Here is a 19,832-nt window from a genome sequence, read left to right on the forward strand (position 1 = left end):
TCATGACATCACCACCCCCTCTCCTCTCCTCTCCCAAAAAAACTCTGATACATTGTGGAATTGTATTTGTCCACCTTCATCCCCCTCTGTTTCTCCTCTGTCTCTCTCTGTTGTGTCTGTGCCGTGAGTTGTCTCTCATCCAGTGGTGGGGACTACCTCATCTGTCTGTAGCATTTGTATTTGTATTTATTAGGGATCCCCATTAGCTGCTGCCAAGGCAGCTTCCTGGGGTCCAAGCATATTAAAGCATTTACATTACATATAAAACAAAATATAAAAGAATACATCATTTGACATTATTACACCGCTACCTATCTACAATACAAAATGTGTAATACCACCATACAACAATATCACAATGTGTGCGTATGCGTGTGTCTATACCCTTGTCTCTTCACAGTCCCTGTTGTTCCATAAGGTGTATTTTTACCTGTTTTTTAAATCTGATTCTACTGCTTGCATCAGTTACCTGATGTGGAATAGAGTTCCATGTAGTCATGGCTCTATGTAGTACTGTGCGCATTATATGGTGGGGACTTACTCATGTCTCTGTCTGTCTGTCTGTCTGTCTGCCTGTCTGCCTGTCTGCCTGTCTGCCTGTCTGCCTGTCTGTCTGTCTGTCTGTCTGTCTGTCTGTCTGTCTGTCTGTCTGTCTGTCTGTCTGTCTGTCTGTCTGTCTGTCTGTCTGTCTGTCTGTCTGTCTGTCTGTCTGTCTGTCTGTCTGTCTACCCTTCTGTCTGTCTACCCTTCTGTCTGTCTGTCTGTGTCTGTCTGTCTGTCTGTCTGTCTGTCTGTCTGTCTGTCTGTCTGTGTCTCTGTCTGTCTGTCTACCCGTCTGTCTACCGTCTGTCTGTCTGTCTGTCTGTCTGTCTGTCTGTCTGTCTGTCTGTCTGTCTGCAGGCCGTAAGAACTCAGACTCTGACAGCTCTTTTCTTTTTACTCTGAATCTTAATCTGCGTGTAGCAGAAAGTGAGTCGCTTTGGGCTGTTATTGTTCAGTCAAACATCTGCTGAGCTGGAACAATGAAATTGGCCTACTGCTGTATGAGTAATGAGTTTAATCACCTCTACACAGATGAAGCGTCTTAGTAAAATGTTGCAGTAGTCACACCAGTATTACATAGGCTACCTGCTCACCTCTCTGAGATGGACATAGAGGCTTTGTAGAGGCGGTGTCTGGGTTGTATGTGTAGGTAGTCGTGTGTCCATCCCCCAACAAATTGTTAGCAACAAATGGAGAGAGAGAGAGAGATGAGAGAGAGAGAGAGAGAGAGAGAGAGAGAGAGAGAGAGAGAGAGAGAGAGAGAGAGAGAGAGAGAGAGAGAGAGAGAGAGAGAGAGAGAGAGAGAGAGAGAGAGAGAGAGAGAGAGAGAAGAGAGAGAGAGAGAGAGAGAGAGAGAGAGAGAGAGAGAGGAGAGAGAGAGAGAGAGAGAGAGAGAGAGAGAGAGAGAGAGAGAGAGAGAGAGAGAGAGAGAGAGAGAGAGAGAGAGAGAGAGAGAGAGAGAGAGAGAGAGAGAGAGAGAGAGAGAGAGAGAGAGAGATTGTTACAACACTGTATATATACATAATATGACATTTGAAATGTCTTTATTCTTTTGAAACTTCTGAGTGTAATGTTTACTGTTAATATTTATTGTTAATTTCACTTTTGTTTACTATCTACTTCACTTGCTTTGGAAATGTTAACACACGTTTCCCATGCCAATAAAGCCCTTAAATGAAATTGAATTGAATTAAATTGTTAGCTGCATTCCCTCTTTTTTTTTATCCTGAAAAACTCCCAGTCCTTAACGATTACAAGCATAGCTATAACATGATGCAGCCACCACTATGCTTGAAAATATTGCGAATGGGTACTCAGTAATGTGTTGTATTGAATTTGTCCTAAACATAACACTTTGTATTCAGGACAAAAAACATAATTGCTTTGCCCCATTTTTTGCATTATTACTTTAGTTCCTTGTTGCAAACAGAATGCATGTTTTGGAATATTTGTATTCTGTACAGGCTTCCCTCCTTTCACTTTGCCAATTAGGTTAGTGTTGTGGAGTAACTACAATGTTGTTGATCCATCCACAGTTTAATTGCTGTGATAGGAGAAAACATTGTAACTGTTTTAGTCACCATTGGCCTCATGGTGAAATCCCTGAGCGGTTTCCTTCCTCTCCAGCAACTGAGTTAGGAAGGACGCATGTATCTTTGTAGTGACTGGGTGTATTGATACACCATCCAAAGTGTAATTAATAACTTCACCATGCTCAAAGGGATATTCAATGTCTGTTTATTAATTGTTTTACCCATCTACCAATAGGTGCCCTTCTTTGCGAGGCATTGGAAAACCTCCCTGATCTTTGTGGTTGAATCTGTGTTTGAAGTTCACTGCTCGACTGAGGGACCTTACAGATAATTGTATGTGTAGGGTACAGAGATGAGGTAGTCATTAAAACATCATGTTAAGACTATTATTGCACACAGAGTGAGTCCATGCACCTTATTATGTGACTTGTAAATTAAGCACATTTTTACGCCCAAACTTATTTAGGGCACTTATTGAAGGCACTGTACATCACAGAGACCATAACACATAGTGTATACATCACAGAGATCTGATGTACTGTATGCTGTGTTTGTATGCGTGTTTGTTTGTATGTGTTTTGTGTGTTTTTGGTTTTACTATCCTTGTGGGGACCAGAAGCCCTCACAAGAATCATAAAACAAGGAAAATTCGGACAAGTGGGGACATTTCGCTGGTGCCCAGAAGGAAAAAGGCAATTTTAGGCTTAAGGGTTCGGTTTAGGGTTACAAATAGGAGTAGGGTTAGGGTTAGGGGTTGGGGTTAAGGTTAAGGTCGGGGTTAGCTTAAGGGTTAGGTTTTAGGGAAAATAGGATTTTGAATGGGAATCAATTGTTTGTTCCCCACAAGGATAGTAAACAAACACGTCTTCTTGAGAGAGAGAGAGAAATATAGGCATTTATGGGGTCATTAACTTTGTCATTGTGCAGTTTTTATTACCTATTTTCAAAACAGCTGGCCTACAAAATATAACACCAATTAAAACTCATTAGAATTAATGTTCTCGCTTATAAACGACAGCTCTCAAACAGTAATGTGTTTGGCAAGTTTAGTCCAGCCACACAGCCATAGCATGCTGTCGGTCAGAATACTGTTTTCCCCCCTGAGAATTCCTAATTAAATTAAATGTCATCCTATATATTTTTTTGTTGCATCTATGCAGTTCTTCACCCTATGGCCATAGAGCTGTGCTGAATTGATATTACTCTATCTGTCTCCACAGACTATTTGCTCTAGCACACACAGGACAGGGTGGGGAGGTGGGGGCGACGGGAAGACAGTTCTTTCACCAATTATTCAGTCGTTATTTTCCCCCAGAGTACGATTGCTTGTCTAGGTGACAAAATCCCATTTGGTGGTATCTTGATGAATTGAGGCACATTTTACTATGCAAAGATCATGAAGGGGAACGGATAGTTCCGTTCTAAGAACAAAAGGTATTGAGGAAATAATGATCAGATATAATGGTGGTTCTGATCAGGCGAGGCTTCTATCTGGGTTATGTTGATGGGAGTGGTATTGGTATTTTTGGTATTTTATTAGGATCCCCATTAGCTGTTCCAAAAGCAGCAGCTACTCTTCCTGGGGTCCACACAGAACATGAAACATGACATAATACAGAACATTAATAGACAAGAACAGCTCAAGGACAGAACTATATACATTTTTTTTAAAGGCACACGTAGCCTACATTACAATACATACACACAAACTATCTAGGTCAAATAGGGGAGAGGCGTTGTGCCGTGAGGTATTGCTTTATCTGTTTTTTGAAACCAGGTTTGCTGTTTATTTGAGATGGAACAGAGTTCCATGCAATTACATTTTAGTCATTTAGCAGACGCTCTTATCCAGAGCGACTTACAGTTAGTGAGTGCATACATAATTTTTTTATTTTTCATACTGGCCCCCCATGGGAATGGAACCCACAACCCTGGCGTTGCAAACGCCATGCTCTACCAACTGAGCTATATCCCTGCCGGCCATTCCCTCCCCTACCCTGGACGACGCTGGGCCAATTGTGCACCGCCCTATGGGTCTCCCGGTCGCGGCCGGCTACGACAGAGCCTGGATAATGGCTCTTTTAATACTGTACGCTTTCTTGAATTTGTTCTGGATTTGGGGACTGTGAAAAGACCCCTGGTGGCATGTCTGGTGGGGTAAGTATGTGTGTCAGAGCTGTGTGTAAGTTGACTCTGCAAACTATTTGGGATTTTCAACACATTAATGTTTCTTATAAAAAGAAGAAGTGATGCAGTCAGTCTCTCCTCAACTCTTAGCCAAGAGAGACTGGCATGCATAGTATTTATATCAGCCCTCTGATTACAATGAAGAGCAAGACGTGCCGCTCTGTTTTGGGCCAGCTGCAGCTTAACTAGGTCTTTCCTCGCAGCACTGGACCACACAACTGGACAATAATTAAGATTAGACAAAACTAGAGCCTGCAGAACTTGCTTTTTGGAGTGTGGTGTCTTAATCAAATACAATACCAAATACAATGCTCTTAGTTTTAGAGATATTCAGGACCAGTTTATGAGTGGCCACCCATTCCAAAACAGACTGCAACTATTTTTTAAGGGTTTCAGTGACTTCATTAGCTGTGTTTACTGATGCGTATATGGTTGAATCATCAGCATACATGGACACACATGCTTTGTTTAATGCCAGTGGCAGGTCATTGGTAAAAATAGAAAAGAGTATAGGGCCTAGAGAGCTGCCCTGTGGTACACCACACTTTACATGTTTGACATTAGAGAAGCTTCCATTAAAGAAAACCCTTTGAGTTCTATTAGATAGACTTTGTGTGTGTGAGTGCCATTGACGGTATTAACTGTAAAATACCATATTTGGAGGAGGATTATTTTTTGGGGGGTAAGTATTACATTTGACAGATGTTGGAATCTGTCTCTTGGGTCTTATTACTGACACCTCCTGCTTAAAACCCAAAAAGTCAGAAGGATCGTGAGGCCACGCTTTCAAGGTCTGTATTCATACTGAAAATCAAGATCAAGTTTTTTCAACAACAGGTTATGGTCAATAATATCAAAGGCTGCACTAGCAGGATGCTTGTGACTGTGTGAAGTGTCCATATGTAAATATTTTGACACTTTTTCTATATTAATGTTCTGTATGGGTCCGATTCCGACACGAGTTATGTGAGCGTAAATGGACCTTAATTCCCTTTTTATGCACTTTTCTCTCTATGCGTATTCTGACCTTGAACTTAAGCATGAGAATAGCATGCTACACACCCGCTATTCGTTTGGGGTGGAGATCGAATAAATTAGGGTGTGGCAGAGGTGTGTCTACAGATACACCATATTCTGACCTTGACTTAATTCCACCACTTTTACGCGCAAGGAAACCATGAATAAGGTCTAGCGAACCTACCAGTTCCAAGCAGAAAAAGCATTTCCTTAATCTTTCCGATAGAAATAACATAATTCTCCATGCACTGTAATTTACAACTTGATAAGAGCTACAGTGCTATGAAAAAGTATTTGCCCCCTTTCTAATTTTCTCTACTTTTGCATATTTGTGATACTGAATGTTATCAGATCTTCAACCAAAACCTAATATTAGATGAAGGGAACATAAGTGAACAAATAACACAACAATTACATATTTATTTCATTTATTTCATAAACAAAGTTATGCAACACCCAATTCCCCTGTGTGAAAAAGTAATTGCCCCCTTACACTCAATAACTGGTTGTGCCACCTTTAGCTGCAATGACTCCAACCAAATGCTTCCTGTAGTTGTTGATCAGTCTCTCACGTCGCTGTGGAGGAATTTTGGTCCACTCTTCCATGCAGAACTGCTTTAACTCAGTGACGTGTGGGTTTTCAAGCATGAACTGCTCGTTTCAAGTCCTGCCACAACATCTTAATTGGGATTAGGTCTAGACTTTGACTAGGCCATTCCAAAACTTCAAATGTTTTGCTTTTTAGCAATTTTCATGTAGACTTGATTGTGTGTTTTGGATCATTGTCTTGCTGCATGACCCAGCTGCACTTCAGCTTCAGCTCACAGACGGATGGTCTGACATTCTCCTGTAGAATTCTCTGATACAGAGCAGAATTCATGGTTCCTTCTATTAAGGCATGTCGTCCAGGTCCTGAGGCAACAAAGCATCCCCAAACCATCACACCACCACCACCATGCTTGACCTTTGGTATGATGTTCTTACTGTGGAATGCAGTGTTTGGTTTTCGCCAGGCATAATGGGACACATCTCATCCAAAAAGTTGACTCAAGTTTGCCAAAAAGCACCTGGATGATCATCAAGACTCTTGGAAGAATGTTCTATGGACAGATGATTCAAAAGTATAACTTTTTGGACGACATGGTTCCAGTAATGCTTAATGGCATATAATGGGGAAGACTTCCAATATCTCTAGCTCTGTAAATGAATTCTGAGAGAATTAATATAGTCGTACTCAGCAGCCAGAGAAAGGTAGTAGCCTGGAGTGATGGACGAATAGCTAGCTGTCCAAAAAGCTAACATACTCGATACTGTGGGCCGGGTGAATCTGGATAGGGAGTAGGCCAAGTGTCTCAATGAGTGAAGAGCGTTTTATCTATTGCTTCACAGTAGAATGCACTACTGAAAAAGTTATACTGGCAAAGTTTGCCAGCTTTATCAGTGCACTAAACGGAGTCATCCGTCTGCACCGGCTGGCCAGCCCAGCTGTCTGCCCTCATTTCACTACAGTCTTAGGGAACTTCTGTTAGCGCTGGCTGAAGAGAGAGACACACACAGACTTAACATGCGTCTCTCCTAGCTCCTCTCCACCATAAGTGCACAATCTGTCTGAGAAACTCACTGCGGGCTAAAATGCCTCCCTGGAGCACAGCGCATTCAAAGACCCAGGAACATGATGTCCCAGTCAGATTGAGGACAGTGTTAGAGCAGGAATGTGTCCCAAATAGCACTCTATCCCCTATGGGACCTGGTCAAAAGTAGTGCACCATATAGGGAACAGGGTGCCATTTGAGATGAAGCGGGGCTCTACCTCTCTTCAGGCTCAGGTTACACACCCAAATAATGTTACGGCATGTTAAGTCTGCGTACAACTTTAATGACCAGGTCCCATTCTCCCTGGGCAACCTGAGGGTGATGAGGAAGAGACTCAGGACCCAGTGACATTCAGTAAACTGCTGCATAAAGTAGCTGTGGGTAATATTAGCTTAGCCTTACTTTAACACCCTTTACAGACAGACTTTACAGACAGACTTTACAGACATACTTTACGGTATGCACTGTTTTTTAGAACCCAATTCATACAGTCCCATTTTTACCACATTCTTGCCAGGATAAGCCTTTTATATCTCCCATGCACATCCTGGCAAGTTTAGGAGTGGGAGTAGACGTGGGCCTATGTGGGTGGACGTCTATTTTAATAAATCCATTGAATATACACCATCACAAAGAAACAAAATATTATAAGACTAATAAAATGTATTTTCAAAACAATAGAATAGCATATTTTGAGTTGAGTGATGTTACTGGTCTGTGCAGTCTACAGGCTACTTGGCTGCGCCATGCACATGAAATCAATAGCTATTTTGTTCATTAAAGAGAAAAGACTCACTTAGGCTACCCTGATCACAGTCAACACAGATATGTTTTATAGTAGGCTTCGAATACTATGAAATATAACAGAATAAAATATATTATTTTTCCCACACAACTTCCGTCATGGCAGGTGGCAACATGTGGAACCATGTCATATGTTCAACCAGTCAACCATGTCAACCATGTCAACCAGTCATATAAAAATAAGTGATATTTTGGAACAGAGCCCAAGCCCATGCTTTTCTTTCCTACCCTCACACCACTTTGTTAGGGAGCAGGCGTTGGGTCTTACGTTGAGAGTATCTTGATACTGACAGAAAATAATAACAATCCTATTTTCAAAAGCATGTGAGTCTCGTGTTCATATTTCACTACCTCCAGGGGCTTTTGGAGTTGCCTATACTTGATCTAGGATACATTATTGCATGCTAAATGTTTCTGATCAGTGATAGATGCGCTATACCATCTCCACTATAGCCCAGCCAGAGAATTAACCAAATATACAGACAGATTTAGTGAAACAAAATCCCATTGATTGATTAAGACAAGTCACAGACGTTTGGTTGGGCGTAGGCCTAGGATACTAGGAGACTGTGAGTGAAGAGCAAAATAATCCACTTGTTAAACTACATAACATGCTGGCAACATGTTCTGATCAGGGCTAATAAACTACATAACATGCTGGCAACATGTTCTGATCAGGGCTAATAAACTACATAACATGCTGGCAACATGTTCTGATCAGGGCTAATAAACTACATAACATGCTGGCAACATGTTCTGATCAGGGCTAATAAACTACATAACATGCTGGCAACATGTTCTGATCAGGGCTAATAAACTACATAACATGCTGGCAACATGTTCTGATCAGGGCTAATAAACTACATAACATGCTGGCAACATGTTCTGATCAGGGCTAATAAACTACATAACATGCTGGCAACATGTTCTGATCAGGGCTAATAAACTACATAACATGCTGGCAACATGTTCTGATCAGGGCTAATAAACTACATAACATGCTGGCACAATGTTCTGATCAGGGCTAATAAACTACATAACATGCTGGCAACATGTTCTGATCAGGGCTAATAAACTACATAACATGCTGGCAACATGTTCTGATCAGGGCTAATAAACTACATAACATGCTGGCAACATGTTCTGATCAGGGCTAATAAGCTACATAACATGCTGGCAACATGTTCTGATCAGGGCTAATAAGCTACATAACATGCTGGCAACATGTTCTGATCAGGGCTAATAAGCTACATAACATGCTGGCAACATGTTCTGATCAGGGCTAATAAACTACATAACATGCTGGCAACATGTTCTGATCAGGGCTAATAAACTACATAACATGCTGGCAACATGTTCTGATCAGGGCTAATAAACTACATAACATGCTGGCAACATGTTCTGATCAGGGCTAATAAACTACATAACATGCTGGCAACATGTTCTGATCAGGGCTAATAAACTACATAACATGCTGGCAACATGTTCTGATCAGGGCTAATAAACTACATAACATGCTGGCAACATGTTCTGATCAGGGCTAATAAACTACATAACATGCTGGCAACATGTTCTGATCAGGGCTAATAAACTACATAACATGCTGGCAAAATGTTCTGATCAGGGCTAATAAACTACATAACATGCTGGCAACATGTTCTGATCAGGGCTAATAAACTACATAACATGCTGGCAAAATGTTCTGATCAGGGCTAATAAATGAGTCAACTAGACAACATGATCATAAGCAGCACTCACCTCAATTTAGCTAACATTTCCACAGTCTAATTGTAGCCTAACCAATTTCCAAACAGAGACTCAGTGAAAAGAAAAATCGGACATTGATTTATTTATTAAGTCCCCACACTTAGCAGCGCGAAACGGTTCAGAAATAGTTGACCACAAGCGAATAGGCTGTTGCTTCAAATGTATTAGAACAATTGGATGACTTTGATGCCTTTCAAAAATATGATGCCTTTGATTGCATTAGCCTACTTTAGTGACATTAAGATCCCTTTATTGGTCAATTGCACACAAAGTCCAACCGAAATGTGCCTTCCGCTTTTAACCAAATCAATGGTTCGCCGCCTCAACATAACGGTTACATTTCATACATGTCGTAGGCGTAACTTTACCACAATCATGACTAGGTTGGTTGGCAGAAATAAAAGTAGAGTCTTTGTCTCCGGCAATACCTTTCATATATAAAGAGAAGTCTGCTAAAAGTTAGCGGGATGCTAAAGTTGGTGGAAAAACGTCTCAGTTTGAAAGGTGTATCAGAGTGATAGACATCCTGGTAGCTTTAAAGCCATCCAGACTTGTGATAAATGGTATTTGAATTTCTGAATTCCCCTCAAAAACACTTCACAAACACACAGAAGGAGACATGAAGGGTTTTTAGAGCCTGTGGTGGTGACCATGGTTGGGGTAGAGGACCTGTGGTGGTGACCATAGTTGGGGTAGAGGACCTGTGTTGGTGACCATAGTTGGGGTAGAGGACCTGTGGTGGTGACCATAGTTGGGGTAGAGGACCTGTGGTGCTGACCATGGTTGGGGTAGAGGACCTGTGGTGGTGACCTTGGTTGGGGTAGAGGACCTGTGGTGGTGACCATGGTTGGGGTAGAGGACCTGTGGTGGTGACCATGGTTGGGGTAGAGGACCTGTGGTGGTGACCATGGTTGGGGTAGAGGACCTGTGGTGGTGACCATAGTTGGGGTAGAGGACCTGTGGTGCTGACCATGGTTGGGGTAGAGGACCTGTGGTGGTGACCTTGGTTGGGGTAGAGGACCTGTGGTGATGACCATGGTTGGGGTAGAGGACCTGTGGTGGTGACCATGGTTGGGGTAGAGGACCTGTGGTGATGACCATGGTTGGGGTAGAGGACCTATGGTGCTGACCATGGTTGGGGTAGAGACCCTGTGGTGGTGACCTTGGTTGGGGTAGAGGACCTGTGTTGGTGACCATAGTTGGGGTAGAGGACCTGTGGTGGTGACCATGGTTGGGGTAGAGGACCTGTGGTGATGACCATGGTTGGGGTAGAGGACCTGTGGTGGTGACCATGGTTGGGGTAGAGGACCTGTGGTGGTGACCATGGTTGGGGTAGAGGACCTGTGGTGGTGACCATGGTTGGGGTAGAGGACCTGTGGTGATGACCATGGTTGGGGTAGAGGACCTGTGGTGGTGACCATGGTTGGGGTAGAGGACCTATGGTGGTGACCATGGTTGGGGTAGAGGACCTGTGGTGGTGACCATGGTTGGGGTAGAGGACCTGTGGTGGTGACCATGGTTGGGGTAGAGGACCGGTACAGAGAGAAGCTCTGCATCACTCAGAGGATAGTAGGCAGTACAGAGGAACAATGGTTAATTAGTTAAACTAAAGCCTGACATCAACTCTGCTTTGCCTCCTCCTGAGTGCTCTGACTTTTTTCTTAATGCAGCAGTTTCTTTCCAGTGATTTACTGTAAGTTCCTTGTTTTCAAGCTGCTGAGAGGCAGGCAGAATTCACTGGACTATCTAAGTTTGTGCCTTGCTAACATCCGCTGTCCAAATGTTTGTATTTCAACACTGCATGTCATTTTCCACTTGTGGAACATTCATAAAGGCAACCATATTGGACAGAGGGGTTGATAATGAACAGAGCGGTTTGATTGTAACGGAATGTTTATGTATGAAAGCTTATCTGCCACCAAATTGAAAACAGCACAGGACATTTATCTTGAAGAGACTGAATAGGAATCAACAATGTGGGCTATGATTAAAGTTTGATTCAAATAACTGTTTTATTCTCCTCTAATCTACAGTGTTTTGGTGAATCAGGTGTTATCTGCTTTGTTGCTCCTCCGTTTTATTCTTTCTCCAATCTGTACTCAAGCCTCTCTCAGAAATCTCTGCTTGGATGTTTTATCTGGAAAAATATTTTCCTGTTTACATTTTTATTTCGTAAGCATGCTTCCTCTCTTCCTTGGCTGAACACCAACACAGATTAAGGGCAAGAACCTTAGCACCCTGTGATGTATTAGTTTTGATAAATTCTGGGGTCGCTCTATGCGGTGCGCATAATGTAGCCTTTGAATATGCAATACGCTTTGAAAAAATCGAAATACCTTGGCCAGAGGAAGGGGGTGGAGGAGATTTGATAAATAAAACACTCTCAGTATTCACCGCCTTCTGAGTCTTACACTACACTTCAGTGTAAGTTAGCTGCAGGCAGGGTGTGTTCTCATGTAAAATAGCATCTTTCTGTTCTTAATAGTTGAGAGGTGAAGAAGGAAGATCTTTGTCCCTCTAATGACCACGCCTCCTGTAGACACAGGTTCTAGGTGTTCTTAGAACACTATTCTTCTTAGAACACTATTCTTCTTAGAACACTATTCTTCTTAGAACACTATTCTTCTTAGAACATTCATTCAGTGAGTTCACACTCAACACACTTCAGCGTAATCTTAGAACATTTTCTTTAGCGAAAGAGAGATCTGATCGATATCGCTGAAGGTGGACGATTGCAAATGGGTAATTGTCTCTCTGACAGAAGTTCTTGTTATTTCAAGGGTAATTACCAAGTAGGCTTTGATAAATGAAGACAAACATTTGTGAAATCAATACCAATAATGCAATAAAGTTCAATGTTTAGCAGTTTGCTGTCCTGTTGTGTTACCCACAGGTTTAAATACTCATCCCAAGAGATTGTGTATTAAATAAAAACTGTAGGCCCTGTATAATCCATAGCGAAGCACAGTGTTTTGTTGTCACTGCATGTTTGAAAATGGGAGCACAGTTCCGCCCCTGAGCTAATGACAGGACCAACAGTGAGGATCACAGTCATAATCTGATTTCATCATCGCTGTGTTGTATAATCATCCTATTGGTTATCAGCAACATTGCATGTAGTTGTCAGGGTACTTTTTAGGGGTCGTAAACAAGTCTATGCCTCATGCTTACTACATTTACATTTTAGCAGACGTTCTTATCAAGAGCGACTTACAGTTAGTGAGTGCATACATTTTTCATACTGGCCCCCCGTGGGAATCGAACCCACAACCCTGGCGTTGCAAGCGCAATGCTCTACCAACTGAGCTACAGGAGGATTACTATTCATACTGTATGTTCTAATCCCCTCCTCACTCCGTTTACTTCCAGTATTACGGGTCATTCACACTCGAAGATACAGGGCTACATCAGCTACACGCACCAACACACCAAGTCACACACACACTCGTTCAAGTTCAAGTTCAAGTTTGTCATATGCATGATACACACGGTGTACCCAGACCAATGAAACGCTCACTTGCAGGTTCAGTCTGGATAATGCCACAACAATAAGAAATAATAGTGGAAGTAAAGGTGAAGGGTCAACGGAATAGAATGAAAATGTAGCATTAGGATAAATACAGGGAGGCAGTCAACAAGTTACAGAACAATATTTACATGTGTGTCGGGGAAGGGGGATTTGGAGAGCAAACTGTTTAAAGTGTTCAGTATTTACAGTAACACACACAAGTTTAGTAGAATTGGTCGTGATGTATGTGTGTGTGTGTGTGTGTGTGTGGAAGACATTGACAAACCATTTTCTCACAAACCTCTCTTTCTCATCATCTGTTGTTGATTGTTTCCTTCTTTGGGGTCAGTCCTGAGGGCCAGTCCTGAGCCCATGTCTGGTCTTCAGGCCTACTCTCCTGTCAGTCTATATGTGGTATAGGCTTGATGTTGACTAGCAATGAGCTGCAAATGCCGATCACGGCATCTGAGGGCCAGAAAGTTCAGACGAGAGGCTGATTACCCATGTTGATCCGTCAATCTTTCCTCATGACACTTAGAGTCGCTGCCAGAAAACAGTTGATGGAGAGATGTAGCTAGAGACAGGTAGAAATGGAGAGGGAGAGAGAGAGGAAGGGAGAGATGGATGGAGAGAGGGAGGAGAGAGGGAGAACAATAATATGTGATAAGAGCATTGGGTGGCGAGTCACACTGTCAACAGCCATTTGAAAAGGTGTTGCTTACTAAACCCATTCTGTCAGCGTTAATTAGAGAAGTCTTCGTTATTCTCTCTCTCCACTCTCTCTCTCTCTCTACTCTCTCTCTCCACTCTCTCTCTCAACTATTTCTCTCTTCACTCTCTCTCTCTCTCTCGCTCTCTCTCTCTCTCTCTCCACTCTCTCTCTCTCTATCTCCAATCTCTCTCTACTCTTTCTCTGTCCACTCTCTCTCTCTCTCTCTCTCTCTCTCTCTCTCTCTCTCTCTCTCTCTCTCTCTCTCTCTCTCTCTCTCTCTCTCTCTCTCTCTCTCTCTCTCTCTCTCTCTCCACTCTCTCCAATCTCTCTCTACTCTTTCTCTCTCCACTATCTCTCTCTCCACTATCTCTCTCTCCACTATCTCTCTCTCTCTCTCTCTCTCTCTCTCTCTCTCTCTCTCTCTCTCTCTCTCTCTCTCTCTCTCTCTCTCTCTCTCTCTCTCTCTCTCTCTCTCTATCTCTCCACTCTCTCCAATCTCTCTCTACTCTTTCTCTCTCCACTATCTCTCTCTCCACTATCTCTCTCTCTCTCTCTCTCTACTCTTTCTCTGTCCACTCTCTCTCTCTCCACTCTCTCTCTCTACTCTTTCTCTGTCCACTCTCTCTCTCTCCACTCTCTCTCTTTCCACATCTCTCTGTCCACTCTTTCTCTCTCCACGCTCTCTCTCTCCACTCTCTCTCTCCACTCTCTCTCTCCACTATTTCTCTCTCCACTCTCTCTCCACTCTTTCTCTCTCGACTCGTTCTCTCTCCACTCTCTCTCTCTAGACTAGTTCTCTCTCCACTCTCTCTCTCCACTGTCTCTCTCCACTCTTCCTCTCTCCACTCTTTCTCCCACCAATCTCTCTCCACTCTTTCTCTCTCCCCACTCTTCCTCTCTCCACTCTTTCTCTCTCCACTCTCTCTCTCCACTCTTCCTCTCTCTACTCTTTCTCTCTCGACTCGTTCTCTCTCCAATCTCTCTCTAGACTCGTTCTCTCTCCACTCTCTCTCTCCACTCTCTCCACTATCAATCTCTCCACTCTTCCTCTCTCCACTCTTTCTCCCTCCACTCTATCTCCACTCGCTATCTCTCTCCACTCTTTCTCTATCCACTGTCTCTCTCCACTTCCTCTCTCCACTCTTTCTCCCTCCACTCTCTCTCCACTCTTTCTCTCTTCCCACTCTTCCTCTCTCCACTCTTTCTCTCTCCACTCTCTCTCTCCACTCTTCCTCTCTCTACTCTTTCTCTCTAGACTCGTTCTCTCTCCACTCTCTCTCTCCACTCTCTCCACTCTCTCTCTCCACCCTTCCTCTCTCCACTCTTTCTCCACTCGCTCTCTCTCTCTACTCTTTCTCTCTCTACTCTTTCTCTCTCCACTCTTTCTCTCTCCACTCTTTCTCTCTCCACTATCTCACTCTCCACTCTTTCTCACTCCACTCTCTCTCCACTCTCTCTCTCCACTCTTTCTCTCTCCACTATCTCTCTCAACTCTTTCTCTCTCCACTCTTTCTCTCTCCACTCTCTCTCTCCACTCTTCCTCTCTCCACTCTTCCTCTCTCTTTCTCTCTCGACTCATTCTCCCTCCACTCGCTCTCTCCACTCTCTCCACTATCTCTCTCAACTCATTCTCTCTCCACTCTTTCTCTCTCCACTCTCTCTCTCCACTATTTCTCTCTCCACTCTTTCTCACTCCACTCTTTCTCTCTCCACTCTTCCTCTCTCCACTCTTTATTTCTCTATCCTTTATTTCTTTATTTCTCCCTATCCAGCCAGCCTTGTCAACCAGTGAGAAATTACCACCACATGCTGTAGGGTGTAGACAATACTTAGAAAACCTTTCAAAGCCAGCACTCTAGAGCTTTCCACAGGAACTCCAGCATTAGTAACCTGTCAGCACCTTGTCAGGAAAGATCTTTCCAGAGCTCTGTTGGATTTCAGAGATGTTAAGCAGTGTCCTCTGTTTAATATAGAACAGATACAGATGTAGGATCCTAATTTGATCACCCTGTTGCAGGATAACTTTTCTGCAATGCAGGAAATGTAAAACTTGTGTATTTGAGGTTTAAAAAGGCTTCTGAAGTTTGTACTTTCCACTTCAAAATTTCAGACTTGATTTTCCCTTACAAAAAATGGATCAATCCCTACAAAACTTTCCATTAATTATAATCCACATAATAATTCAAATTTCCTGTTGGGGCAGGATTATTTACTGTTCCAACCCTGTCCTCGCTCTCTCTCTCTGTTCCCTCAGCATGTTCTGCTCTGCTGGTCTACGGTACACTGTTATTCTAACCCTGTAATCTCTCTCTCCCCTCCCCAGTGTGCCAGTCGGTGTCTGTGATGGCATGCGGCGGGACCTATGAGTACGCCATCGAGGAGTTCTGTCTGGGGAAATTCAGACTGGACATGGAGGAACTGGACCAGCATCACTGGTGCAGCTGGGAGGACACAGTGGAGTGAGCATTTTATGTAGCATCTATGTAGTATCATTGTAGTATTCTACGTAGCAGCTTTGTAGCAGCTACAGTTGAAGTCAGAAGTTTACATACACTTAGGTTGGAGTCATTAAAACTTGTTTTTCAACCACTCCACACATTTCTTGTTAACAAACTATAGTTTTGGCAAGTCGGTTAGGACATCTACTTTGTGCATGACACAAGTAATTTTTCAAACAATATTTTACAGATAGATTATTTCACTTATAATTCACTGTATCACAATTCCAGTGGGTCAGAAGTTTACATACACTAAGTTGACTGTGCCTTTAAACAGCTTGGAAAATTCCAGAAAATTATGTAATGGCTTTAGAAGCTTCTGATAGGCTAATTGACATCATTTGAGTCAATTGGAGGTGTACCTGTGGATGTATTTCAAGGCCTACCTTCAAACTCAGTGCCTCTTTGCTTGACATCATGGGAAAATCAAAAGAAATCAGCTAAGAACTCAGAATTTTTTTGTTGTTGACCTCCACAAGTCTGGTTCATCATTGGGAGCAATATCCAAATGCCTGAAGGTACCATGTTCATCTGTACAAACAATAGTACGCAAGTATAAACACCATGGGACCACGCAGCCGTCATACCGCTCAGGAAGGAGACGCGTTCTGTCTCCTAGAGATGAACGTACTTTGGTGCGAAAACTGCAAATCAATCCCAGAACAACAGCGAAGGACCTTGTGAATTAGCAGGAGGAAACACGTACAAAAATATCCTATATCGACATAACCTGAAAGGCCGCTCAGCAAGGAAGAAGCCACTGCTCCAAAACAGCCATAAAAAAGCCAGACTATGGTTTGCAACTGCACATGGGGACAAAGATCGTACTTTTTGGAGAAATGTCCTCTGGTCTGATGAAACAAAAATAGAACTGTTTGGCCATAATGACCATCGTTATGTTTGGAGGAAAAAGGGGTCTGCTTGCAAGCCGAAGAACACCATTCCAACGTGAAGCACGGGGGTGGCAGCATCATGTTGTGGGGGTGCTTTGCTGCAGGAGGGACTGGTGCACTTATCAAAATAGATGGCATCATGAGGAAGGAAAATTATGTGGATATATTGAAGCAACATCTCAAGACATCATTCAGGAAGTTAAAGCTTGGTCGCAAATGGGTCTTCCAAATGGACAATGACCCCAAGCATACTTCCAAAGTGGCAAAATTGCTTAAGGACAACAAAGTCAAGGTATTGGAGTGGCCATCACAAAGCCCTGACCTCAATCCTATAGAAAATGTGTGGGCAGAACTGAAAAAACGTGTGCGATCAAGGAGGCCTACAAACCGGACTCAGTTACACCAGCTCTGTCATGAGGATTGGGCCAAAATTCACCCAACTTATTGTGGGAAGCTTGTGGAAGGCTACCCGAAACATTTGACCCAAGTTAAACAATTTAAAGGCAATGCCACCAAATACTAATTGAGTGTATGTAAACTTCTGACCCACTGGGAATGTGATGAAAGAAATAAAAGCTGAAATAAATCATTCTCTCTACTATTATTCTGACATTTCACATTCTCAAAATAAAGTGGTGATCCTAACTGACCTAAAACAGGGAATTTTTTACTTGGATTAAATGTCATGAATTGTGAAAAACTGAGTTTAAATGTATTTGGCTAAGGTGTATGTAAACTTCCGACTTCAACTGTAAAGTATTATCATATTCTATGTAGCATTCTATGTAGCATTTATGTAGTGTTCTATGTAGCATCTGGGAGGACACAATGAAGCGAGTATTCTGTAGTACCTATGTAGTGTTCTATATAGCACCTATGTAGTGTCTATGTAGTGTCTATGTAGCACCTAATGTAGCATATATGTAGTGTATATGTAGCACCTACAGTTGAAGTCGGAAGTTTACATACACCTTAGCCAAATACATTTAAACTCAGTTTTTCACAATTCATGACATTTAATCCAAGTAAAAATGTCCTGTTTTAGGTCAGTTAGGATCACCACTTTATTTTAAGAATGTGAAATGTCAGAATAATAGTAGAGAGAATGATTTATTTCAGCTTTTATTTCTTTCATCACATTCCCAGTGGGTCAGAAGTTTATATACACTCAATTAGTATTTGGTGGCATTGCCTTTAAATTGTTTAACTTGGGTCAAACGTTTCGGGTAGCCTTCCACAAGCTTCCCACAATAAGTTGGGTGAATTTTGGCCCAATCCTCATGACAGAGCTGGTGTAACTGAGTCCGGTTTGTAGGCCTCCTTGATCGCACACGTTTTTTCAGTTCTGCCCACACATTTTCTATAGGATTGAGGTCAGGGCTGTGATGGCCACTCCAATACCTTGACTTTGTTGTCCTTAAGCAATTTTGCCACTTTGGAAGTATGCTTGGGGTCATTGTCCATTTGGAAGACCCATTTGCGACCAAGCTTTAACTTCCTGACTGATGTCTTGAGATGTTTCTTCAATATATCCACATAATTTTCCTTCCTCATGATGCCATCTATTTTGTGAAGTGCACCAGTCCCTCCTGCAGCAAAGCACCCCTACAGCATGATGCTGCCACCCCCGTGCTTCATGGTTGGGATGGTGTTCTTCGGCTTGCAAGCGCCCCCTTTTTCCTCCAAACATAACGATGGTCATTATGGCCAAACAGTTCTATTTTTGTTTCATCAGACCAGAGGACATTTTAAAAAAAAGTATGATCTTTGTTCCCATATGCAGTTACAAACCGTAGTCTGGCTTTTTTTATGGCGGTTTTGGAGCAGTGGCTTCTTCCTTGCTGAGCGGCCTTTCAGGTTATGTCGATATAGGACTCGTTTTACTGTGGATATAGATACTTTTATACGTGTTTGCTCCAGCATCTTCACAAGGTCCTTTGCTGTTGTTCTGGGATTGATTTGCATTTTTCGCACCAAAGTATGTTCATCTCTAGGAGACAGAACGCGTCTCCTTCCTGAGCGGTATGATGGCTGCGCAGTCCTATGGTGTTTATACTTGCGTACTATTGTTTGTATAGATGAACGTGGTACCTTCAGGAGTTTGGAAATTGCTCCCAAAGATGAACCAGACTTGTGGAGGTCTACAAATTTCTTTCTGAGGTCTTTGCTGATTTGTTTTGATTTTCCCATGATGTCAAGCAAAGAGGCACTGAGTTTGAAGGTAGGCCTTGAAATACATCCACAGGTACACCTCCAATTGACTCAAATGATGTCAATTAGCCTATTAGAAGCTTCTAAAGCCATGACATCATTTTCTGGAATTTTCCAAGCTGTTTAAAGGCACAGTCAACTTAGTGTATGTAAACTTTTGACCCACTGGAATTGTGATACAGTGAATTATAAATGAAATAATCTGTCTGTGAACAATTGTTGGAAAATTTATTTATGTCATGCACAAAGTAGATGTCCTAACCGACTTGCCAAAACTATAGTTTGTTAACAAGAAATTTGTGGAGTGGTTGAAAAACGAGTTTTAATGACTCCAACCTAAGTGTATGTAAACTTCCGACTTCAACTGTATGTAGCATCTATGTAGTATTCGGATATTGTATGTAGCACCCCATCCATGTTATTAACATGACAGTCACTCCTCTAGTGGTAGGACGGTCATATGGATTTGTAAAGTTTATTTAATCAGTGTGTGCACAAACCTTTGGCCTGGTAATACTTGCAATTTCAATATGCCAGCGATAGGTTTTCACCTTTTCAACTCTTGCC

At 42.5% G+C, this 19,832-nt stretch overlaps 1 protein-coding gene across 1 annotated transcript in view; it reads left to right on the top strand.

Moving 5' to 3' along the window:
* Positions 1 to 19,832, top strand: part of LOC311128856 (receptor activity-modifying protein 1-like) — an 80,044-nt gene that overhangs the window by 36,709 nt on the left and 23,503 nt on the right. The window contains exon 2 of the mRNA XM_084161076.1: positions 15,987 to 16,122. Coding sequence (XP_084017202.1) covers positions 15,987 to 16,122 — 136 coding nt within the window. The remainder of the gene's footprint in view (positions 1 to 15,986; positions 16,123 to 19,832) is intronic.

Source organism: Coregonus lavaretus (genome assembly GCF_964263955.1).
Source record: "Coregonus lavaretus genome assembly, chromosome: 5".
NCBI lineage: Eukaryota > Metazoa > Chordata > Actinopteri > Salmoniformes > Salmonidae > Coregonus > Coregonus lavaretus.